Source organism: Giraffa tippelskirchi, chromosome 6 (assembly GCF_054371585.1).
Source record: "Giraffa tippelskirchi isolate mGirTip1 chromosome 6, T2T-mGirTip1v1.2.pri, whole genome shotgun sequence".
NCBI lineage: Eukaryota > Metazoa > Chordata > Mammalia > Artiodactyla > Giraffidae > Giraffa > Giraffa tippelskirchi.
In genome coordinates, this window is record NC_137280.1 from 56,415,713 (window position 1) to 56,441,457 (window position 25,745).

Consider the following 25,745-nt stretch of genomic DNA (forward strand, 5'->3'; position numbering starts at 1 on the left):
GTTTGGGTCCTGGCCACAGCGGCATGAACACAGACAGCACTAGAATCTGTCTGAACAGCGGAAACTGTTCGCTGTCTGAGAATCAAAGATGGTAGGATGTGTTTAATGAAACCGCCACTTGTAAAACATGGCAAAATTCATGACATCTCATTACTTTGTGTGGAACCATCATAGAGCATAAAATGGTCTGAGATGCTGTAGTTTTCTTGAAGGACATCATAAAACCTGGGTCCATTAAGTCAATAAGAGAAGGATCAAGGGCTCTTGAGAGCTCAGGGCCCAAATTCAAATCCCGAACCAAATTCCAGGAAGTTGCTGAAGATTCCCATCTTTCTGGAGCTCACAAAATTAATCACCTTTCTCTAATAACCTCTCCTCTCCAACTAACAAGGAGAAGTAGACATCTGTGTTTAGGATGTCTTGATGAAAATAAAAACCAAAGATCCTTTGTGTGTTGGCTTTTGAGGAGGAAGTTGTGATGCTCCAGAGTAACAGTGACCCTCAGATGAGGGTGCCAGAACTGGTTGCAGGCAGCGAGAGCCAGTAACTTCTGTCTACACGGAAGGCTGTTAAAAGAAATTGTTTTCCTACCTAGCTGGCAGAAACTAGCTGACAGAGCATGCCCAGGCTGGTTTGGAGAAGAGGGAAAGTGTTAGTCACTCAGTCGTGTCCAACTCTTTGCAACCCCATGGACTGTAGCCTGCCAGGCTCCTCTGTCCATAGGATTCTCCAGGCAAGACTACTGGAGTGGGGAGCCATTCCTTTCTCCCAGAAATCTTCCAGACCTAGGGATCAAACCTGGGTCTCCCACATTGCAGGCAGATTCTTTACCGTCTGAGCCACCAAAGAAGTGGTGATTAGAGAAGAGAGTTCCCCTTGCTCTGGGTGGAAGGTGCCCCAGTTAAACTCTAACCCAAACTCAGTGAGCACAGGCATTCTCTCCCCTTTCCCTTTAAGCTCAGCCCGTCCTGGTGCAGTCAGCTGCTCACCTGTGTGCGTGCCAGGCCTTCAGGAGAGCAGGACACACAGTGGCATGGCGCATTTGACAGAAGAATCAGAATTAGCTTCTGGACAGGTCTGAGCCAAGTAAACCCCAGGAAGAGTTGGTGGCCAAAAACCACTCAAAAACCATTTTAAACAAATGAGTTCCTTACACAAAGAAAAACACATTGCCTCAAAAATATAAAGAAAACTTCAATTTCCCCAGAAATTACAGTCAGAGATTATTTACATAAATGAAAGATTTGGGGTCCTTTAGAATGTAACTTTGGTTATTCTTAAATTCATTTTTAAAAATCTGAATGCATTTCTCCTTTTTAAAGGGATATTCTAATGTGCAGCTCATTGGAGTGATACTAAACTGTCTTCATTCTTTGCTTTATTGTCAGTTTAGGCTGTCCTGTAAGAATAAAGGGGCTTCCCTGGTGGCTCAGCAGTAAGAAATCCACCTGTAATGCATGAGACATGGGTTTGATCCCTGGATCGGGAAGATCTCCCGGAGGAGGGCATAGCAACCCACTCCAGTATTCTTGCCTCTAGAATCCCATGGACAGAAGAGCCTGGTGGGCTACAGGCCATGGAGTCTTATTAAAGAGTCAGACGTGACTGTAGTGACTGAGTACACACACACGTTAGAAAAGTGCCAATATTATAATGGTTAATGGTACTTAAATTTACTTGAGTGAATGGTTGTAGGGTGAAGGCTTTTCCTCTACACAGATAGATACAGTTTGGTTCCTCCCAATTTCTGCCTTTTACCTTTGTATTCTCCATGTTCTATCAATTGCTGAAGTCAAGCAGTGAATCCAACAAAGATGACAGGAACCCCCCAAATGTCCGAGCCCCAGAACTGTCAACCACACCTTAACTGCAGAAGCCCAACCATGGATGAGACCATAAGAGTGGAAGGGGCAGAAAGTGTGGCAGTCGGCTTTTAGAGAATCTGTGATGCTGGTAGTTTTCAAAACCTTTTTCCCATGAAAATGGTCTCGTTGGACATCGTGGGTGGTAAATAGGATCAGTGTGGCCCCCTGCACTGTCACCTTATGTCCCCCTCCTCCAGGCCTGCATTTGCACACAACTCGAACGGCTTGCAGAATTCTATCCTGGTTGAATTCTGTTTTCTGACCATAAAAGAGAACCTCATACATTCCTGAAACCACATAAAGTAATTATTGTAGGAAAAAAAAGAGAGAGAGAGAGAAAAAAAGCCAAAGTAATTAACCCTGAAATATGGGCTCCAATCCAGCAGTGCCCTGTGCCGGCCGTTTCTGTTGTCCGCAATGCCCTCTGCTCCGTGCCCTTTGTTTCATGTAGGATTTAAGTGTAAACAATCTCACTCTGCACTGAATACTAGCCTGATTCTCTCTCCACCAGGATGCGGGGCTTCCTCTATGGTGGGTGTTTGGTGTGTTTATTTTTGCTGATCAGAATCCAGAGACCTCTTGTGTTCTTGGTTTGGAAAGAAGGATATAGAAATACATGGCTTTTCCCCATTCTTGACTTCTAGAGCTGAGCATAGAAGCACTGTTGATGGACTAGAGAGATTCTGGCAGGAGGATTCAGCTGTTAAAACTGGAAAGTCTGTAGGTGCTGGGCTGCCCAACAGAGTAGAGTCCCTCAGAGACCCTGCCTTCAAGGAGCTTATGGTCAGAGAAGGACGAAAAAAGTGGTCACCGTAGGTGGAAAGCAAAGTCTTCAGAGGGGCCTTTCCTGAGATCCAGGGGAGGTATGGGTGACTCTGTAGGGAATTTTACCAGAACTTTGACAAAGGATTTATTTTCTTCTGCCTCCATCTGGTCCTTTCCTACCCCCAGTGAGCTTCTCTGAAGTTGTTTAAAGAGCCCGAGAGGAGAACAAGTTACGAATCTTCCATGTGGGCATGACTTTGTTAAAATCAAGCCAAAGGACACTGACCTTGAGACTGCCTTCATACCCACTCATCAGGGCTAATACAAATTCTTTCAAGCTATGTGCAAAGTCATAACTCACCCCAAGTTTGGCAGGATATCTGAATTCGTGATATGCAATATCCCTACTCCTGTGGAAGATAAGAGGGCAGAGGCAAACCTCAGGGAGGCAAGAGAACCTCTTCCAAAAAGAATGAAGAATGTTATGAACATTCTGAAGTGTTCTCCTTCCCGAGTTTCTCAGCCTGAGAGTCTGCCTACCCCACACGCCTCCTTCACACCCGCCCAGCCCTGGGTGGAGGTGCCAGGGCAAACGCTGTCAGTTGCTGCCCAAGCTCATGTCCACTACATCCTGAAAGAAGATCTTAGAAAGAATTGCTTCTGTTAAAATCCAATCCAGCACTTACACAGCATGTCCACACTGCCCAAATCACCTGTGGGTGTTTTAAGTATCTCTTCGAGAAATCAAGTAAGAGAAAAATTAGTAATAGCAATACTGAGTGGAGAGCATTGTGGTTACGGACACTTTTGTTTGAAGAATGAGCCACGATGTGATACTAGAACTGTCCTTGGTCCTGAGATTTGTAGCCTGTTCTTCCCTTCCATGTGGAATTTGCAAAACATAAATGTGAGTTTGCAAAACCTAGATGGACCACAGCTTCAGACATTCCCCCTTGAGTCTGGAGATGGTGCTCCTGAGATGAGCACAGGACTAAGGAGAACCAGGCAGCAGGAGGAGGGAGCAGCGAGGGTTTGCAGAGTCCGCTCCATCCTCCTTCCTCCCCACCTTCCTCCTCCTCCTCCTCTTCCCTCGTCAGCAGAGGTAGGAACAGGCACACAGTCTATCTTTATCCCAATCGCTGCCGCTTGCCAAGTGTTCTGTTGTTTGTTTTGGTGTTTTCCCCACCTGTTTAGACAAAGTGGCATATGCGCAGTGTGCCTTAAAAGAAAACAAAAAATTGACATTTGCTTGAAATGTTTAAAGTTCAAAGTCTGTTTTGTGCTTGAACAAGGCCGAGAAACAACACGCTATCACATCGCCACTCCTGCTGCCTTCTCTCAGAAATAGCCCGGCGGCTCTGGGGGTGGTTAGAATCCAAAATCAGCCTTTTTCAGTAACTTTAATGTGAAGTCAGATGCTGCTGCACAATGTGAGTGAACTGCTCTGAGGGACTGTAGTCAGGATCTCAGGGAACCAGCAATGTGTGTGGGGAAACCACCTCTTTGGTTCCGTGTAGAACAGCTTAAGGAGGTCTCTTAGAGCCCAAAAACCCAATCAAATTATGGTCATTATCAGTTGTGTTGTTTATTGAACACCTACTATGTGCCACGCACTGTAAATGAGCCCTCTGCCCATAATGATTTGCTGTTTGCTTAGTCGCTCAGTCGTGTCTGACTCTGTGCGACCCCATGGATTGTAGCCTGCCAGGCTTCTCTGTCCACAGAATTCTCCAGGGAAGAATACTGGAGTGGGTTTCCATGCCCTTCTCCAAGGGATCTTCCCAACCGGGGATCGAACCCAGGTCTCCCGCATTGCAGGCGGCTTCTTTACCATCTGAGCCACCAGGGAAGTCCAAGAATACTTGAATGGTATCTCATTTTCTGGGTGAATGAAGTAGTGCAGAGATATTAAATAATTGCCCCTAAGTGGCACAGCTACGACTGTAGGAGATAAAACTTGAATTCATGCCTAACTTTTGATCTCTTTGATGAATTTATCATTCCCTGGTGTACAAACTACTGGTCTACCAAGAGTTTTCACTGTGACTTCAAGTGTCAGACAAAGATTTAGGGGAAAAGATTATAAATTTAGCTTCCCTGGTGGCTCAGATGGTAAAGGATCTGCCTGCAATGCAGACATGGGTTCAATCCCTGGGTCGGGAAGATCCTCTGCAGAAGGGAATGGCAACCCACTCCAATATTCTTGCCTGGACAATTCCATGGGCAGAGGCACCTGGTGAGCTACAGTCCATGAGGTTATAGAGATTCGGACATGACTGAGCGACTAACACAACAACACTTTAATTTTATACCTTTTTTCAGTCACTTATATCTCTTCTGAATTCCATCACAAGATTTGTATTAGTATATCTCACAAGTCATACTCTTAATAGTAATTAATATCTAATTGCTATTTTAGTAAGAATAAGATGTTTTCAGTTCATCTATTTTATTCATTTATTCATTTACTTTTTTGAGGTATGTGTGATCTTAGTTCCCTGACGAGGGATCAAACCCATACCCCCTGTAGAAGCACAGAGTCTTAACCACTGGACCACCAGGGAAGTCCCCATTTGTTTATTGTTAGTACCTTGCCTACCTTTTTTGGGGGATAGGCAAGAGGATTTTATTTTTTTATATTAATTAGATTTTTAATTTAATTTTTATTTTATATTATAGTTGATTTACAGTGTTGTATTAGTTTATGATATACAGCAAAGTGATTCAATTGTACATACACATATATCCATTCCTTTCAGGTTCTTTTCCCATGTAGATTATTACAGATTATTGAGTAGAGTTCCCTGTGCTATAAATAACTTGGGATTAACATATACACACTTGTCCTCTGAAACATGTTTTCCAAGTAGGCAGGGTATTGTTAACAAGGACTTTCTGTATAGCACAGTGAACTGTATTCAATACCCCGCCTGCTTTGAAGACATGTTTCAACATGAGGAAGATGTTTCAACATGAGGAATATGTTTCCCCAGACAAACCCCCTGAATAAGGAACAGAAGAGCCTCAGTAGAGAGATGGAACAGAAACCCATCTGCAGACCCCCTCCCTTTGCACTCGCCTTAGCCCTGTCACAATACAAGGAGGTGGTTCAACCTCTTCTTATTAACAACGGAAAATATGCCAAATAAGGAAAACAAGGCTATCTTATTCTACCAATTTCTTGGAAGTTAATGCTCTTCATAATCAGAACATTTAAAGTAAAATTACAGTTTTGGTTCTTTACTTTGTCACCATCTTTGAATGTAAGATAATTTTTTATTATTGAAACAATATAATATTATCATTTTCCTGGGAAATTTTCAAGGAAAAGAGCCCTTAGCCTATCCTCACAAGAATTTCTGTGTTTTCCCTTTTGTTCTTCTTCAGAAAACGATTTTCTCCCCATTTTCCCGAGTTGTAAGTGTAGCCAGAATTCCAGGTTGTCTCCTGCTTTCAGTGGCATAAGTCTTTTCCCTGTTGTAACAAAGTCCTTGAAATTATCATTTTACTGATCACATAATGTGCCAGTTAATAGGTGCAGTGTAATACTGTCCCTCTGTTGGCACACATTTGAGTCACTACTGATTTTATACTACAGATAAGGCTTCTAATAGATAATCACCTCAACTTTCAGCTGAATAATAATTTATAATTGTATAATGTTATATATAAATTATATAAACTAAAATAACAATTTATAGTCTATTTCACTAAAAATGTCCTATATGTATCAAATAAGCTTCTTGAAGGCAGAGACACTAGATTTTTCCATTTTCTTTTGCCCTAAATATAGTGGCTTGAAAATGTTACATGCTTTCTCAATCCTTTTGAGAATCAGCACATCACAGGGAACATCTCTAACTCACAAGTGGCTGAATTACATGGTCACTGATGTTGCTCCCAGGTTGGAGAGTATATGAGCAGTGTTAGACCAGACTCAAGAAGCTTAAAATTCAAACGATTAAAATAAGATCTAAAACAGCCCTTTGAGAAATGAGCATCTTAGGAGTCGGGCTGGGGGTCCCCGTCTGGGTAGGGCTGTCCTCTCCTCCTCCTATGGCCTCTCCCACCACCACCAACCCCTCCTCATTGCCCTGCCATGTGGAGCTTCAAGCACAGAGAGAAATGATGTCTATTGATACTGCTCTGAATAAAATCCATGCAGTAAACGTGTGATCCACCCATCCATGGGCAGAGAGGGGCCCTTCTCTGGTGCTGTGTGTAATTGTCGAGTGCATCTGTGAGCTCACTTAAAGCCCATCTGTACCCGCATGGCCGCCTGCTACCCGCCCTCCCCTTCCTCAGCATGGTCAGGTGCTCAGAGCAGCCGGCTGGGGCGCGGGGCACAGAAAACCACCTCTTTCAAGCATTAGGAATGATTTTTTTTTTTCAATCAGCCCATGATTACTCAAGATGTACAACCACAACAACTCTGAGAATCTCTGTTTTTTTTTCTCATTTACTCATTGGAAGTTTGTTTTTTTCCCTGTAAAAACTAAAATATATATTAGTGTTGTCTTGGAGTAGTTGGTATTTTTTTTTTCAGCAAGCTCGAATCTGCACTATTTATGGGTTTTGCACTATAAAACGCTGCAGCCCAGTCACGTGGCTCCTTTTTCCTAAGCCATCTGTCACAGAGGTCTGGAATTTTATGTGAATGTTGGTTGTGCAGTCTTAACCCAAGTTTTTTATTTTTTTATGAAAAAAATGTCAGCAACTACAATATTTAGCATTTTACTTTACATTGGCCATTAAACTTGATTGCTATAGCTCTGTTTCATTGCTATAGTTACATATCAGCGTTGAAGCCAAAAGTTGTTTTGATGTGCTTGTGGCAGACTGCATTGTATCATGGAGAGAGTGTGCAGCACAGATATGGTTAATATCTTGGATTTTTGTAACTAAGGTTTATTAATGCTGGTATAAAAACGTATTTGATATTATACAGATGGCATAAGATGTGGTGGTTACTAAGTTATTATCCTGGATAAGCTCTACTGTGAAATTCAGGGCTTAAAACTATCACAGGAGATTAAACTATTTACTAAAAAGGACAGAAAGACAGGACGAAAGCATCTTAGTACAAATACATTAGAAGTGTATTTACCTCCCATAGATATCGTAAAGCATCTTTACCTGAGAGACTGAGAACAAAAACTTCGCAGGTAAAACAAGCAGGCAGAAGAGATGCTTTTATTTCTTAATTCAGCAACAGTACAGTGGATCTCATCTCAGTGGGAATGTTGGGGAGAGGGTAAGGGCAGAGTGTAACTGGGGGGTTAAAATAAAACCCTGGGAAGTAACTGTTAGGGATCTTAGGAACATATTCAGGGAAGTCTCCTGCTTTTCCAGCCAAAAGGAACAGAGGAGAGACATTGTCTAGAAGTTAATTGTGAATTGACGGATGGCAATGAGAACACCGGGAAAGTATTCCTTTGACCCACTTAGGAGGGTAACAAGCTCGCTCTTCGAGCATGCTGGGAGTTACTGTCTGGCAGCGTTGACGATTCGGGACCGTGCACGCCATCCTCGGGCACGTGACTTGTGGAAGGGCCAGGATGCATGGGGACCTTGTTGGCACTTGAACCTTAAAAACAAAACGAAGCTTTGCCAAGGTCTCCCGAGGAGAAATGTCGTGAGGCAGAATTAAAGTCTCATACTGAGTATCTGGAAAATAATCACCTTTATTCTGGAGTTTTCAGTGTAGAACTTAACCTCCTACCCCCACCCTGGTCATGCTGCCAGCTGCCACCTCACGGCCCCGAGGGGGAACTAGGCTTGCACTGCCCACCTCCCCTCAACCTGCCCCCCACGAGTTAACCAAGCTTTTCTGGTTCAAGTCACCCAGGGTAAAATGTCACTGTCACAGTAATCTAATATGGTTCTAATATTTCCCAATAAAAATTCTCTCCCAGCTGGTTGTTTTTTGCATGTTTTTCATGTTGGGAGGGGGATAATGTGTCTCTTTATTAACTCCAGTGTTAATGCTTTAAAGGATGAATTGGGAGTGATAATTCTGCAAACTAGAAAGGAAGATTTAAAGCTAAACTTAAAAAAAAAGATAAAATAGGTTTAGCCAGTACATTTAGTATTTGGACTATCTTACTTATATTTAGGCTTACATTGCTTAAACCCAGAAACACGAAACTCCCTAATGGGGCTGCTCTGAAAAGTCTGCCTAAGAATTGAACATTAACCAAAGCGAATCAGAAAGCGAGATTTAAAATCAGATATACTTCCATAAAAGCTTGCATTTAAAATGATCCCTTAAAAGCCCCACATGGCCAGGCTACCACTGCAAACTGCTTACATGGGTTTTTTTGTGTGTGTCCTGTTATACACAGGGGGCCGAGATAGAAGTGGATGAGAATGGCACGTTGGACTTAAGCATGAAAAAAACTCGAACCCTGGACAAAGCCGCACCCCTAACTTCCACTAACCCTTCTGTTCCAACCGCTTCCTCTTCCCCGTTCAAAACCAGCAGCCTTCTGGTCAACGCTGCCTTCTACCAGGCCTTATGTGACCACGAGGGCTGGGACACACCCATCAACTATAGCAAAGCCCACGGGAAGATGGAAGAGGAGAAAGAGGTACTGTTCCAGTGTCAATCAATAAGTTGGAGACAGAGTGTGATCGGAGAGCATGGTCCACTTATTCCTCCTGCACCATTTCTCACTATCCTATTTAGATAATACGTAATTCTGTAGCTGGTTTTCAATTTTGGTAAAGCGATGATTTTAAATTTCAGGAGGTATTTACAAATGAATTCAACATTTCCCACCCCTTGCCTTAAACGAGATGTCATTAGAGTCTGTCATATCATCGTTAAAGGTTGAGTTGTGTATGCTGAGAGGTGGTGTCATCTATCCTAGGGACATGGCAGCCTGTGAGCCATGAGCCCACGCATATCTGCACCAAAGGTTGGAACACGAGGGCAAATCTGTACAAGGATGCTTCTTGTCAAATTCCCTTCTGTGGTTTCACGGAGGAATGGTGTGGGCATCCCTATGTGCAGAGCTGTAGTCCAAGGACTGATCCTGGCTGTCGGGTGTCGCAGCTGTGGCAACCCCAGAGTTGTGGGCTGGGTTATCCTTGGAAGTGGCATCACCCTGGAAGTCAGATGTTGTGCAGGAAGCCATCAGCTTCCTCTCATGGCTGGAGCCCCCGGGTGGGTCTGATAAGCCCTGACTCAGTGTCATTCCAAAGAGTTCACGGCCACACCCTCCACTGGTTAGACTCTGGGTCACTGCACATGTGACCCCAGCTTTCCTGCAAGTGATTCTGTCTGTCCTAGGGAGGTGCTTGGTGCTTGCCAGCTGACACGTTTGAAGAACTGAAGTAGACATTTGGAAGTAAGCATCATCCCCCTTTTTCAGCTTTGTGAAGCTCAGAGACTTTGGAGGAAGGCTAATTTGATTTTAGCATATACTTTATTTTTTATTGAAGTATAGTTGTTTTACAATATCATATAAGTTTCAAGAGTACAGCACAGTGTTCAGATACATATACATATACATACACATACAGATACACATACATATACATATACATATATATATACATATACATGGGCTTCCCTGGTGGCTCAGATGGTAAAGAATCTACCTGCAATACAGGAGACCAGGGTTCTATCCCTGGGTCAGGAAGATCCCCTGGAGGAGGAAATGGCAAGCCACTCCAGTATTCTTGCTTGGGAAATCCCATGGATAGAGGAGCCTGACGGGTTACAGTCCATGGGGTCACAAAGAGTCGGACACAACTGAGCGACTAACACTACTCACTCTACATGTATACGTGTGTGTGTGTATTCTTTTTCAGATTCTTTTCCCTTACAGACTACTACATAATACTGAGTATAGTTCCCTGTGTGACTTTAACATCTTCCTTAACATCTCTGGGCATGAGTCAGTGTCAATGGCAGTGATCACAAGATTGGGGTGTTTCCTGTTCCCCTTCTCTCCTTCCCTCCCTTCTCCCCCTCCCGCACTTTCACAGGCATCCCCATGTCCAGTAAGACTGGTCCCGAGGATGTAGGGCACCTGTCTGGTAGGAGGACCAACCTGTAGCCAAGCTCCTGGATGAGTGAGCAGCTGAGTAGGCATGCAGAGTAGCTGGGGATGGGGGGCTGGAGGAGCCTCCAGGACCCAAGGCAGGTCTGCATCTCCATCACCACCAGCCACACCTTCCCAGGAAGGTGGGGGTCTCCCACAGCAGCAGGTTAGGCTCTGCCATGTGGGGCTTAGTCACAGTCCTTCTGCTTGGCTTTTAAAAGTTCACCCAAGTATTTAGGGATGGTTTGAGTTAATCTATCATAACACTACTTTAGAAAAACTTCCTTAAATCGTACATATTCAACTTTAATGTAAAACAGACCCTGCAAATTGTAAGAAGCTGGTTTGCCTCAGGTGGTGATTGAGAATTGGTGAACATGTGTCTCTGTCCTCCTCCGCATTCCCTGGTCAGTCGAGCTCGTGCAAAGTCCCCAAAGTTACACCTTGTTTATGTCATTGCTGTATAATCCAGAAATGTGCCCACATTCACACTTGCCATCACTCCACACTGGGGTCCGAGGTGGAGATGAGGTGGTGGGGGTGGATCCTCTGGAAGCACAACCTGAATGAGAGCAAGGATGGTGATTCTCCTGAGTCAGGGACACCCCCAGTCCAGGAGACCCCCTATTGCCAACCAGTCCCCTGCCTAAACCATTCTCAATGGAGGGCATCTACTCCCAGCTATGAGACCTGGAGGTGGGGTCCAGTCAAAGATGTGTGGCACAGAGGATGGTCCCTTACAGAGTGAGCATTACTGCATCCCTGTTCTTGGGTGAGTCCGCTGGGATGAAACCCCCCACATTGGAGAGGCTTGGTGCCATGTGCTGGGGGCTTGGACTTTCTCTTTCTCACCTTTGCAACCCCACTGTACACTGGCCATGGTCACTGTTCACCACAAATCTCCTTTCTGCTTGCACAAAGTCAGACGTCTGGTCCAGTCCCCACCAGTAACAAAGCAAAGTGGGTTCTTGCTCCCTTTCAGGGTCTTTGTGTCATTTGCCGTAGATTCTGATGGCTCAGTGGTAAAGAACCTGTCTGCCAATGCAAGAGACGCAAGAGACGCAAGAGATGCAGATTTGATCCCTGGGTCAGGAAGATCCCCTGGAAGAGGAAATGGCGACCCTCTCCAGTATTCTTGCCTGGAAAATCCCTGGAAATGGACAGAGGAACCTGGCAGGCTACAGCCCATGGGGTTGCAAGAGTTGTACATGACTTAGCTAATTTCTGTAGCAATGTCTGCAGGGTACCCCTTATATTCTGGGACACTCCTGCCACTTGGGGTCGAGTAGGTACCTTGAGGACCTCCTTGGCTGTGTGTACTTCTTATCACTCAGCAGAAAGTGAAGTCTCATAACAAATATTATCTCTTTAGAAAAATGTGAGGAGTCATCTGGGCAGCTTTGTGGATTCGTCTGGGGTCCGTTCCTATCTAATGCTGATGGAGCTGATGTCCCAGCGCAGTCATGGGGAAGATGGGTCATTTCGATTAGACATCTGCTCTTTTCAGAGCGGCTTACTTCCTTCAGGTCTGCTAATGCAGGCTCACTGCTACAACTTGCAACCCAAGTATCTGACATCTGGGCTTCCCAGGTGGAGCTAGTGGCAAAGAACTCACCTGCCAATGCAAGAGTCATAAGAAACATGGGTGCAATCCCTGGGTTGGGACACTCCCACACAGCCCCATACCTCACATACCCCTCACAACCTTCACACCCCTACACCCCACACCCCATACACTCCACACACACTCCACACACCCCTATAACCACACCCCACACACTCCATACCCCCTCACACACCCTCACACACCCTCACACCCTACACCCACACAGCCCCATACTCCACATACCCCCTCACACCCCACATACCCCTACACCCCGCACCCCCTACACTCCACACACTCCTACACCCCACACCCCCTACACTCCACACACCCTCCATACACCCTCACACCCTACACCCCACATACCCCCACACACCCCTACACCCCACACACTCCACACCCCCTCACACCCCCTCACACACCCTCACACCCTACATCCACACAGCCCCATACCCCACATACCCACTCACTCCCCACACACCCCTACACCCTGCACCCCATACACTCCACACACCCTCCACACACCCCATACCCACACCCCACACACTCCACACACCCTCCACATACCCCAAACCCCACATACTCCACATACCCTCACACCCCACACACCCTCATACCCCACACACTCCACACATCCCACACACCCACACACACTCCACACACCCCACACACTCCTTACACCCCACACTCCCCACACCCCACACACCCTAATACCCCACAGCCCCCTGCACCCCACACACCACACACTCCCCACACCCTCACACCACACACCACCCCCCCCCACACCTCACACCCCCCATACCTCTCACACCTCCCACCCCACACGACACTCAACGCCTGTACCCATGACCAGAAACTGGGCGATTATTTCTAATTCATTGTTATCTTGTTCATATGCACAACAGTTGCTTAATTTTGGTGGTAATTTTCAGAAAATATTGTCTGTCTCTCTCAGTGAAATAGCCTGTCCAGATGCCCCCTAAAAAAAAAAATCCTGAATCTGGAAAAAACTCAAACTATCTCGAAAGGAAAGTGCTGAGAAATAACTAGAGCTGTCAGTTTTGTTCAACTGTCAGTTCTCCAAAGACTTCAGATGTTAAAAGTGCCAGATGCTATTATCTGTTATTCATGCTCTCATTATGTTCTGGTTTTTACTAAAATCAATATAAACTCTTATTTGTACATTAAAGGAACTTCATCGCACCCATGCACTCTCTAAATACACACATATATGTATGCCACATTTTCTCTTATGTATCTCCAATATAAATTATTATTTTCAAAAGGATACTATAAATTTTGAAAAGAAAATCTGACAAATGATGTTGACATTTTTTATGGTATGCAGTTTAGGAGTTTATATGATATACAATGCTTCTGTAACAAAATTAAACATTCTTATAATGAGGGTCACCTGTATTTTAATATATATGCTGTCTGCAATATATATCTCTGCTGATAACCTTTATATGTTCATCTGTAAATGTCCATGCCTTCTTAGAGATACTTTGCTCATTTCTACCACAAAGAAAATAATAAAATAGCTCTTCTCTGCTTTATGCCATTTTTGTGAAAAATCTAGCATCTGAACAGAAAAACAAAGTCTGTTCTTTGTCTTCCTTGTGAAATCAGGATCAGTACTAAACTGAAAAGAAGGCCATGAAAAAGTAATGATCCAACATTGCTTTTGGATCAATTAATAGCAATTCCATCCAGTGAGTAAAAGCATTAAAAAATATCAACTTAGCAGAAGAGGTCATTGGATATACATTTGTATCCGCTTTCAAAAGGCCAAAATGTTTTGTGAATTATAGTGGAAAACACTACCCAAGCTGAATCCAGGCACCTCCAAATTAAATAGATAATAGTGTATCTGGGGGCTTCCCTGGTGGCTCAGTGGCAAAGAATCCACCTGCCAATGCAGGAGATATGGGTTTGATCCCTTGTCCGGGAGGATCCCACGAACCTCGGAGCAACTAAGCTCTTGTGACACAACTACTGAGCTTGTGCTCTAGAGCCCAGGAGCTGCAACTACTGAAGCACCTGTGTGCCTAGAGCCTGTGCTCCACAAGCTTCTCTCCACGAGAGAAGTCCCTGCAATGAAAAGGTCATGCACCGCAACTAGAGGGTAGCCCTTGCTCGCCACAACTAAAGAAAAAGCCTAGGCAGTAATGAAGACCCAGCACAGCAAATAAATAACAAATAATATTTTTTAAAAAATAGTATATCCAGTTTAAGGTCTTATAATTAGTAATTGCTTCGCTCTAGTCACATTGTGAAATGTAAAAAGGATAAACATCATTCACTTGTTTTCTATAGATTACACAGGAGCAGCATTAAAATAACCCTTCTCCTTGTACCTTAATAAACAGCGATCATCAAGCACCCATTTCTCTTTGTTTTTTAGTGGTATATGATTTTCTGCTACTAGTTTCAAACATTTATCAATAATTCAAAATGGAATACTCAGAATTAAAAATAATATGAAAAAAGAAATTAGACCAAACCAGGTTTTTACTAATTTGCTCTGAAGATCATGTTCCTTGAGGTCATTCATACATGTTTTCACCACTGTGTGGTCTTGTGTAAAATAATCGATTGAACTATTATCCAAGTAATTAATGAAGGAAATTACGTTTGCCTTTATAAAGGATATCAAGGCTTAGAATTTTTCTTAGGTTGGGAAAATCCAGAGATTTTGTTTTTCCACTGATTTTGAGTGTCAACTCAGAATGATTAAAATTGTATTTACCCTTGCAATATCATGTCCATGAGACTTAAATGAGATTTGCCTTCAATAACTCAAAATTGTTTTCTCATCTTAAATGGATCAATACTTTTGAGAATTAGGAGACAGTTTTTTTTAAAATAGTAGTTAATCTGATTTTAATATTAAATCCAGAAAGTATTACATTTACTGAATATAAGCTTAGTGATAAAAGTAAACTAATTATGTGGTTGAGTGAAACCATCATTAGTTGTCTGACAATAATATATCAGATAGTAAATAAGTGATGTGAAAGGATCAATGAGATCTCCTTATGAAATCAGGATTAGTACTAAGCTTAAAAGGAGACCATGAAAATTAATGATAATTCAACAAGACAGTCCATCCAGAAAGTAAAAACATGAGAAAAAAACCAACGTAGCAAAAGAGGTAGTTTAAGGAAAACAGGAAGTGATTGATGTGAGACTAAAAACAGGTGTCCAGAAAAATCAAGCTAAATGCTGCCTAGACATTGTGGACTCAGCCACTATGCATTTAAGCAAATAGTTTAAATATTCTTTGCATATCAGGAAGGACATTCTAATAAGCTAAATTTACTTCTTCATTCTCTATTTAAAAATTTGTGTGATTCATTTTTTGCAGAATTTCTTTTGTTTTACCAGTGACTGCTGTGTACATGGCAACCCACTCCAGTGTTCTTGCCTGGAGAATCCCAAGGACAGAGGAGCCCGGTGGGCTACAGTATGTGGGGTCGCAAAGAGTCAGACATGACTGAAGTGACTTAGCACACTCGCACGCTATGTACATAAAGAACTATTTCTATGTTATCTAGGAAATGTTTATTATACTGTAAAACTTGAAATATATTGAAGTTAATATATTAAAATATTAACTTATTTACATGGCTCAAGAAATTCCTCTGTAGTTTTATCTGCCAACATGTGAACTTTTTAAAATTGTGCCTGCGAGTTATAATTTTTCATTCTTTACCAAGGATAAAGGTCCATGGCAGTCCGGGTGTACCCTTATTACCTTATTTATTTTGTGTATAAATCTGGTGAGGGATGTCATCTAAGTCTTTAAGCCAAAACTCAGATTTGACCCCGATGACTTCAAATACAATTGTTTTTCCGGGGTTTCCTAATACCTTGTGTGCTTCTGTATTTTTTTTTCCAGAAAGACCCAGTGAGCTCTCTAGAAAATTTAGAGGAAAAGAAGTTCCCTGGAGAGGCCTCCATACCAAGCCCTAAACCCAAGCTCCACACCAGAGATCTCAAGAAAGAACTCATCACGTGAGTGACCTGTGGTTCTAGAATGGAGACTCCTGATCAAAGCCTTGAGTAATGACACCTTGGCTTATGGAGCTGACTTGGCACTGTTTTAGGGCAATTTTGACTGACCGATAGTTAAATGTTCTGTGTGTACCTAGACCTCTGCTCAGAACTAAGAGGATTATGAAAAAAAGTGCATGACTTGATCTCGTGCTAAGGGAATTAAAAGTCAAATTGAAAAACAAAATATGCAAAACAATTAGAAATGTTTATGTTCTGATCAGAGATCTTAATCTGACATTCCCTAACCTCAGAGGAGCCAAGTTAGGGCTAGAGATAGGCTGTATGAGTGTTAGTCACTCAGCTGTATCTGACATTTTTGTGACCCCAAGGACTATAGCCCACCAGGCTCCTCTGTCCATGGTATTCTCCAGGCCAGAATACTGGAGTGGGTTGCCATTCCTGTCTTCAGGGGATCTTCCCAACTCAGGGATCGAACCTAGGTCTCCCACACTGCAGGCAGATTCTTTACCGTCCGAGCCACCAGGGAAGCCCAGAAACTTTTAAAACTTCCTGCAGAGTATTATTTAGTAAGGGAGTTCTTGGGTTTTGTTACATTCTCAAGGAGTTCTGTGACTCAGGAAGAGTTGAAAGACCCAGGCAGGTAGTACTGGTCAAGCTGCAGTGGGTTGTTCATCAGGAAGGGTTGCTTGGACCAGAAGGCCCTACGCTGAGTCCCAGGACCAGGCGGCCTGGAGAGAGATAGAAAAGGGTCAGAAGGCAGGGGCAGGACAAGGGCCCTGAGAATATGGCCTGGTTGCAAGTTTTCCATGAACAGACCACAGGATGTTTGAGCAGAAACGTGAGCTAGTGCTGGGCTATTTGGGGAAGAGCAATGTGCAGAGTTCTTCTGAGGCTGTATGCATGTGGGGGACTGTCTGGGGTCAGAAAGATCTTCTAAAATGTTAACTAGAGATGCAGATGTGAGATGTGGCCTGGGAGATGGTGCCTCTGGGGAAGACATATAAAAGGAAGGGTACAGAGTGCTCATCCCAGAATTCGAGAGCATGCATCCTGCTGGGACCTGAGAGGGACAGAGATGTACTCAAAGAATACAGACCTGGGGACAAAGAGGAAAGTGATGGTCATGGGAGCTGAGAGCTCAGAAAATTCCCACCTGGGCCTTTGGTGGTTTCAAATGCCACAGGAAGTTCAAAAAAGTCAGAGCAGAAAAGGCAGAATGCCCAAGCATCGGGTTCCCTTACAAGAATAATGTTTCCTGATGCCTGAGCGTCACTAAGCACTGTACCCTCTGGGAGGTGACCTGGGCAGCCATATACTTACGTCCTCATGGCCTGCTAGTCAAGTTTCTAAAATTTTTGAATGGATTTTGTTTCTGCCCATTATCTCAAAGATTCTCAAAAAGAGCCAATGTTTATCCTTTGAAGGCAGATTTTGGAAATTTCCAGAGTTGTTTCAAACTAAATGTAGTGTGAAAAACTGATGATTAACCTGCATCACCATGTTGGACAGAAAAATGAAGTGCGATTATTTTGTCATGGGCCCTTCTCATTGGTGCAAAGAGAAAGGGCTCCGAAAATGTGGTGACCGATTTTCAGAACGTAGTCATGAATTCCTAGGAAATGAACTCCTTAGAGGCCTTGTGGTTTTCCTCTTGTCTCAGGGCAAGTGAGCACTGGGGTGGGTACCACACACTCCCACAAACCTGTGTCACACACGGGTTCTGTAAACAGCTCACCCAGTCCTTATTATGCTTTATGTTTCTAACTGGTAAATGTACCTTAATTGCTTACCAGAAACTGTTTGGCTAGAATAGATTTTTTTATGCTATGGAATCAACATAAATTTGTTTAGATTTTGAACGCCACTTACTGAGGGAACTAGCTGGTTTCCTTTCTCTAAACTGTGACACTTTCATTTGCAAATCTTCCCAGAACATATCACCCAACTGGCACATGTTACTGTGTAAGATTTCTCATTGAAGACCTGTAAATTAACCCAGCCATCAGAGCCCAAAGCATAAATTTTTCCTACTATTGTCACTCCTTCAGCCTTTGCTTTATTGCTTGACCTCTTTAAAGCACAAAGCTTAAACAAAATAATTAGCCACTATTTAAACACACGCTTTATCATTATACTTCGTAAATGCACGCTTTATCATTATACTTTCTAAGTAATTTATCACTGTCTGGTATAAAAATCATTGGCAATTCTTTGCCTCTCCTGGCAGTATTAATAAGGATGATTAAAAAATAGAAATAAAATTTAAAGTGAAATAAAATAAACGCAATGCTGTTTTGGCACACCAGGTGGCGATGTATTTCCAAAGTGGGAATTCCCAGGCCGTTATAAGCCATCCCTCACACTCTTGACTATTCCAGCTGCATAATGATCAGAAAAGACTGTTTCTCTGTTGGGCAGGCGAATGGCACTTGCGGGATAACTCAGCTCAGATGTGAACTGTTGTTCTCTTTTTTTGTTTGCATATATTTGTAGTTTTGAATTTTCCTTCCTGATGTTCTGTCTAGGAAGGTGGTGGACAGAGAGCTGGCTGCTTTAGCTCAATTAGGCATCTCCCGAGAGATGGAGGTGTTCTACCCTTATGGTTTCTTTAGAGTACCTGAGAATGATTGGAAAGTAGCTTACAGGAAAAATATACTGAGAAGGTGACATTTCAGAAATCTTGAATGTCATAAGACTATCCCCAGATACCCCTCTAAAGGGACAGAGTCTGATTCCACACATGGGTAAACCTCTCCATAAGGCAGGGTGCCTAGAATATCAGAAGGCAGGACTGTTGTAGCTGATGCTTCCTCTGATTATTGGCACCGTCATAAAGACCACTGAGTGGGTTGGGGTCAATCTGCTCACCCCCAGCAACATTTTGGCAGTGTCAGAGAAAAATAAATGGCTGAGAAACCAAAGTATAGCTGTTAACTATGGGAGTAAACCTGTTCAGGATAACTATCCTCTTTCATTATTTTTAAACCACGCATAAGATACACAGAATGTGACCAGCTTCTCAGATGAATGAAGTGCCTGGGACAGACTCTGGCAGATAGGTGGGAGAGACTACTGCTTAGGTTGTTGATTCGTGAGTGTTTTTGGTGGGTTCAAACCTTAGGGTAAAACTGATCACAAGCTTTATTAACTAAACCTCTTAACTATTTCTGTACTGTCAGCAGCTTTCCCATCTGAAATGTCAATTTACATGTCAGCCATAGATAGTATTTTCAAAGATATTTTTCAGGTGATTTCTAACATGTTTATGAAGCTACTACGTTATCTTTCTCTTTAAAAATTTACAAAACTTTCTGAAATATGTGATGTAGTTGGTACCAGTATTCCTAAGAGCTGCTATCATGATAAAGCATGGGTTTATAATAATTATTTTTTAATTCGTATTTTCAAAGAAATAGAACAGCATTGACTGTTGACTCTCACCCATCACCAGAATACACATTTTAGCATCACTTTCTGGCATCATTCTGAATCAGAGAACTGACACAAAGCTGGAAACTCATAATTCAGGACCATAAGTTTCTTCTTGGGCTTTCCAGGTGGCTCAGTAGTAAAGAACCCACCTGCCAATGCAGGAAACATGGGTTTGATGCCTGGGTTGGGAAGACCCCCTGGAGGAGGAAATGGCAACTCACTCCAGTATTCTTGCCTGGAGAATTCCATGGGCAGAAGAGTCTGGCGGGCTACAGTCCATGGGGTTGCAAAGAGTCGAACATGACTGAGCAGCTAAGCCCATACAAGTTTCTTCTTAGCGAATCTGCGGGTCCTTATAAAGCTACATCCTTAGTTCTTTAGTTCCTTTAGCTTCTGCACATCTCACATGTGTTAACTGGTCTTAAAAGAGAAGCTACCACATTCATAACCAATCAGGCTGAGCCAACGCCCTCGTGAATGCACCTAATCCTTATTCTGTGCTTTTACTGACCCAGCTGTCCGACACCAGGATGCGATGGGAGCGGCCACGTCACGGGCAACTACGCATCTCACCGCAGGTAGCTCACCGCCTGCCCGGTCAGGCTCCATCATCCCATCCTCTTCAAGGACTTGTCCTCACCCCTTCTAGAAAGACACTCTCTCCCTCAGAAATTGGAGGCTGAGTTAGTTGGGTGTTTGGCTAATTTTGTTTTTCAGAAAGAAAGCTAACTTAAATCTTCAGTCTTTCTACTTATGTTGTAAAGAAATTATGCTTGTTTGATCAAAAATGATTTTCTGATCCTGTGGTGCAGGCTACAACCCAGAAGTTAGGGTTCACCTCAGGCTGTGGTCCTGTTTAGCTTTACATGAAACCTAGGTAGGACAGCAGTGACTCGGCTGACCCTTCATGCTGTGGGGACTTCCTCCCCGGGGCAGGCGGCTGGTGCAAGATTGAAGAGACAGCGGAGCAGATAGTGGGAGCTTGGCCCTTCCACCCTCCTGTGTCACTCTGTGGCTCGCTGTCCCTCTGGCACCATCCCTCAGGATTCAGACAGAGGATTCTCTGGGCCAGTCATCACTAGGGTCTGGGTGTCCCTGGGTAAAGCCCCTGGCTTGGTAAATAGCAAACCACAGTCTACGAGAAGTAGTCTAGGTGTCCAAAGCCTGATCCAGCTAGAGCAGCAAACCCAGTTTCAGAGCTGGTCCTTTTTCCCAGACCCCTGTCCATGGGTTGAACATGGGTTTGTTCACAAGCTGAGGCTGCCCCCGGGTCGGGCCTGCGTGTGGCAGCACGTCTCTGTTTTTGCCTCTCTCCTCTCTATTCAGTGTTTCTGGATGTCCCCTGGCAGATAAGACCCTGAAATCCCTCATGGCAGCCAACTCTCAGGAGCTCAAGTAAGTGTGGACCCAGCCTCCGCACTCATGTCTGGCCAGGGTGGTCCTAACCAGGGGCAGATGGCACCTCAGTAAATCACAACCACATAACCTGTCACCAAAAGTCCACAACTAAACCAAGTCCCCGAAATTTAGTTTAGTTCATTTACTGGCCTTGAGCAAAAGATGAGAACTTTGCATGATGTTGACAGGTGCCCAGTGGTAAGTTGTGGGTCAAATCTCAGGTTATTCGAAAATAAGGTTTAAAAAGAAGAAAAGAAGAGTGCAGGATAACAACAGATACGGTTTCTCCCAAGCATTGGGCAGTAGTTACATATCAGCATTTCCTTTTTAAAAATGGATTCTTAGCCCAAAACAGTTGTATTTAAGCAAAAAGAGCCCCCCAAAATTGGCTCATCCTGTTTTTGAATAACCTGGCTCTGGGCTGTGCTGCCAAGCCCACGGGGCCCCAGCTCTGCTTTCATTTTTCCAGGTGTCCTACCCCAGGCTGTGATGGTTCAGGGCACGTGACCGGAAACTATGCCTCCCACCGCAGGTAGGACAGACCCCTGCCCCCTGAGATGGAGATCAGAGGGGCGGCAGCATGCTGTGAGATCACACGCTTCTCTCTTGCTCTTTGTTGGGTCCCTGTTTCAGCCTGTCCGGCTGCCCTCGTGCCAGGAAAGGTGGTGTCAAGGTGACTCCTACGAAGGAAGAAAAGGAAGACCCTGAACTCAAGTAAGCGACCTGGCTTCGGGGCAGAAGCCTTGCGAGGGTCAGTGGGCAGGACTTGGGATCCAGGTTGGGAGGTGGCTGGGAACCTAGCATCACGAGCACTGGAACAGCACAGACAGAGTGATCAGGGGCTGGAGGAAACCTCCCCTTTCCCCCTCTGCTCGCTCGGTTCTCAGATGCTGCAGAAGGAGTGGGGGGTTTATTTTCTCAGTTTGTTTCAAAAGGAAGCCTCCTGGGGATGTGCCCAGGTGTCATCGATGTGGCTGCACCTCTCCTGGAACTTCCATTCTGCCTAAGATGCAATTTTATCTAAACTGAATTCCATTCTCTGAGAAATATGCCTCAAGCCTTGGGTGATACGCTTCCCAGGTAGCACTAGTGGTGAAGAATCCACCTGCCAATGCAGGAGACTTAAGAGATGTGAGTTCCATCCCTGGGTCAGAAAGATGCCCTGGAGGAGAGCATGGCAATGCACTCCAGTATTTTCACCTGAGAATCCCACGGGCAGAGGAGCCTGGTGGGCTACGGTCCATAGTGTTGCAAAGAGTCGGACACGACTGAAGAGACTAACACTTTAACACTTTCACTTGGGTGATGGATGCAGAGACAAGTGTGGAAATGTACCAATTTTTGCTCTGCAGCATGCAACACTTAGACATTTGGAAACCAAATCTCCCATTTTTTCAGCCATGGGCTCTGTGATGCGGGAGAGGCTGTTAACATTTAGACCCTCAGTCTTTGTCTGGAGGCAATGTAACCAGTAACCAGGTGCTTCCCTGGTTGTTTCCGAAGCTGAGAATGTGGCCACAAACTTGCCTCCACTCCCTGTAAACTGAGTGGCAGGTTCCCTGAGCTCTCGAAATCTCATTGTCTCCACCTATAACACTGGATGGGCTTCCCAGGTGTCACTAGTGGTAAAGAACCTGCCTGCTAATGCAGGAAACATAAGAGATGTGGGTTCGATCCTTGGGTTTGGGAAGATCCCCTGGAGGAGGGCATGGCAACCTACTTTAGTATTGTTGCCTGGAGAATCCCTTGGACAGAGGGGCCTGGTGGGCTATAGTCCATAGGGTCAGGAAGAATCAGACATGACTGAAGGGAGTTGGCACAATGACACGATAAAATGGAATGACAACTGTCTCCTCCAGAAGATGCACGACAGTTGCTTAGCTCAGAGCCTGGGGACCATTGTCACTGCCAGGACCTGCTGTCTCTCTGGTTGAAGGTAGACAGCATCTACCAGACATCTGGTAAACCCTGTCATCACCCTCAGTTGATTCCTATGTGATTCGAACTCACCATCGCCTCCTTGATTCGGTCACAGCGCCTCACCTGTTATCTCATCTCCCCCAGCAGCTAATGACTGTCTTGTGTCTTTCTAGATGCCCTGTGATTGGGTGTGATGGCCAAGGTCACATATCAGGTAAATATACATCCCACCGCACTGCGTCTGGATGTCCCCTGGCTGCTAAGAGACAGAAGGAGAACCCGCTCAATGGGGCACCCCTCTCCTGGAAACTGAACAAACAGGAACTTCCCCACTGCCCCTTGCCAGGCTGCAATGGGCTGGGCCACGTCAACAACGTGTTCGTCACCCACAGGAGGTGAGCTTTGCTGTCTGTCATGTGGTTGCTATGATTGATTGTCACCTGCTGGGTGGCGGGGGAGAGACCTCCAAGGTCAGGAATGTTCGAGCAATGAGCGCCTTAGATTTCAAGCAATAAGTCTTTCCAGAGATATATTAGACCAGTTTGAAAGATGAAAAACGTTCTTTTCTCTATTTCTGAAATTCGCTGCTTGATTTTCAGGTATTTTCGAAACAGTGCTTGTGTCTTTTGTCCTAAAATGTTGCTCATGCCACTGTTTTTTGGATGGCTCTGTCTTTCAAGGGTTTGTTTTACTTCTGGGTGGTGACAACGACTCTCTGATGTCATATGGTTGTGAAGCTTCACTTTACTCATTGATGTCATTCCCTTCTGTTCACGAGCTGGCTCCATTTCAGACCAAATGGTAGATAGTTTGCAGCTGGGAAGCTGTGACTCGTCCCCAGCAGCCAGAAAGAAAAGGACACAGCCACTGCTAAGTACACAGAGGGCGAGAGAGGTTTAGAAAAGCCTTTCTAGCTTCCCAAGTACTCAGTTCCTTCTTCACTCAGTGGTGTGTATTTCACCCCGGCCCGTGGCCAGGAGCACTGATCCTAGCCCAGGTGTCGTCCTCATTCCACCTCAAGGAGAGGACCTGGAGGGTTCCTGCACACTTCTTCTGGCACTAGGCCCTTCTCAGCGCTCTGCTCATGGGCAGGAGGCAAACACAGCAAAGCTGATTCCATTCCCAGGTGCATGTCCGTGTATTAAGAAATGAGATTCTCCGAGAGTCACAGCTGCTTGTGGAGGAACCTGGACTCTTTATCCTTTAACGTTTATTTATTATTTATGATTTATTTGGCTGTGCCGGGTCTTAGTTGCAACATACAGGATCTTTAGTGGCGGCCTTTGGGATCTAGTTCCCTGACCAGGGATTGAACCCGGGCCCTCTGCATTGGGAGTGCGGAGTCTTAGCCACTGGACCACCAGGGAAGTGCCCCTGAACTCTTCCAATGGTTTCTTTTCTGATGGTTCTCAGATGCCTGATCACATTCATAGCAGCGCACACTGTTTTCTGCTGGGTCTGCACCATCATTTCCTATTCAGAAAGGACAGTCACAAATCAGGTGAGCCCAGTGGCACACAGGCTCCACAGTGGCCATGCTTGCTTATCACAGAGCCTGTAATATCCATGTTGACATCAATAATGAAACATCAATGCTGGACAGTGGTGAGTGCATCCCTCAGATAGAATTCTCTGTAAAATCCCGGGTAGTCTTACGTGATGACACCAAGGCCTGATGAGGGTGCAGGGACCCTCAGGGCTGTGGATGCAGGAGAAGGAGCTGGAAGAACTGTGTCAGGAAGCTGATGTATCAGGTGTAATGGGGCAGGTGAGCGAGGGTGCCCTGCCATCCAGGTCCCGACTCAGCCCCAGAGACACTCCTGAACCCGGAGCCAGAGACAGATGTGTCCCAGGAGGTCTGCTCCCCCGACTCCAGGCCGGGGCTCCCCCCACCCACCCACCCCCCACCATGGTCCGCGAAGCACAGAAAACAGCAGTGGTTCCACATGCGGGGCTGCTGATCTGTGTGGACCTGAAGGGACCTCGAGGACTGGAGCAGTTACTGAGTGACACAGTGCCGAGGGACACGTGTGGTGTGATTTTGTTTCCACCAAGTGAAAAAAACACGTAGCAAAATCCCATTTTTAAAGAGCCAGGTAATTACTCCTCTATAGTTGGAGTCAGTGGCCATCTCTGGGGGCCGGGAGACAGCTCTTGCTACAGGGCTGGTGAGGCTTGAAAGCGTGTTCTGTGTTTGCAGGTAAACGCACAGTAAACCCCCTAAGGCTGTTCTTTCAGCTGCAGATATGCATTGTGTGTATCTATGTACAGACCGTTTATTTCATAATATGAAAAAGGAAATTAGGAGCTCAAAAAATATAGGCTGCACTATTAATGCAGAGATATTATTTTATAGAAGAAAAACAATTAAGAGTTTAGACAAATGAATAATTCAGATTTCACTGCTTTTCAGTCTTACTACTCAGAGAGCCTGAACATCACCTGGGGAAATTCTCTTTGAGGTGTAATGCCTTTCTTTTACACTGTATGGGATTTCATACAAGTAATATAATAAAATGCCTAGCTTATTGCCTGGAACATAATAAGTGTTTGACACAGACTATTTCCTTTCCCTTTTGTACAGTTGTATTAATATATGTGCAGATATGCAATAATTCATTAGAGTGGGAATGACTTGTACTGGGATCACACTACTGATCTACAATATACCTTTATCTGTCCTGTTTT

At 44.5% G+C, this 25,745-nt stretch overlaps 1 protein-coding gene and 1 non-coding gene across 5 annotated transcripts in view; one reads left to right on the forward strand and one right to left on the reverse strand.

Moving 5' to 3' along the window:
• The window catches only part of LOC145509345 (suppression of tumorigenicity 18 protein-like), a 230,319-nt gene that overhangs the window by 194,750 nt on the left and 9,824 nt on the right, over positions 1-25,745 (forward strand). For all 4 annotated transcript variants that reach the window (XM_081497961.1, XM_081497960.1, XM_081497959.1 and 1 more), the window contains 7 exons: positions 8,975-9,220; positions 16,189-16,304; positions 20,255-20,317; positions 21,066-21,134; positions 21,607-21,669; positions 21,771-21,851; positions 23,231-23,452. In XM_081497961.1, the coding sequence (XP_081354087.1) occupies positions 8,975-9,220; positions 16,189-16,304; positions 20,255-20,317; positions 21,066-21,134; positions 21,607-21,669; positions 21,771-21,851; positions 23,231-23,452 (860 nt within the window). The remainder of the gene's footprint in view (positions 1-8,974; positions 9,221-16,188; positions 16,305-20,254; positions 20,318-21,065; positions 21,135-21,606; positions 21,670-21,770; positions 21,852-23,230; positions 23,453-25,745) is intronic.
• On the reverse strand, positions 24,352-24,424 carry TRNAG-CCC (transfer RNA glycine (anticodon CCC)). The gene has a single exon. It is a non-coding gene; the product is annotated as a tRNA-Gly (tRNA).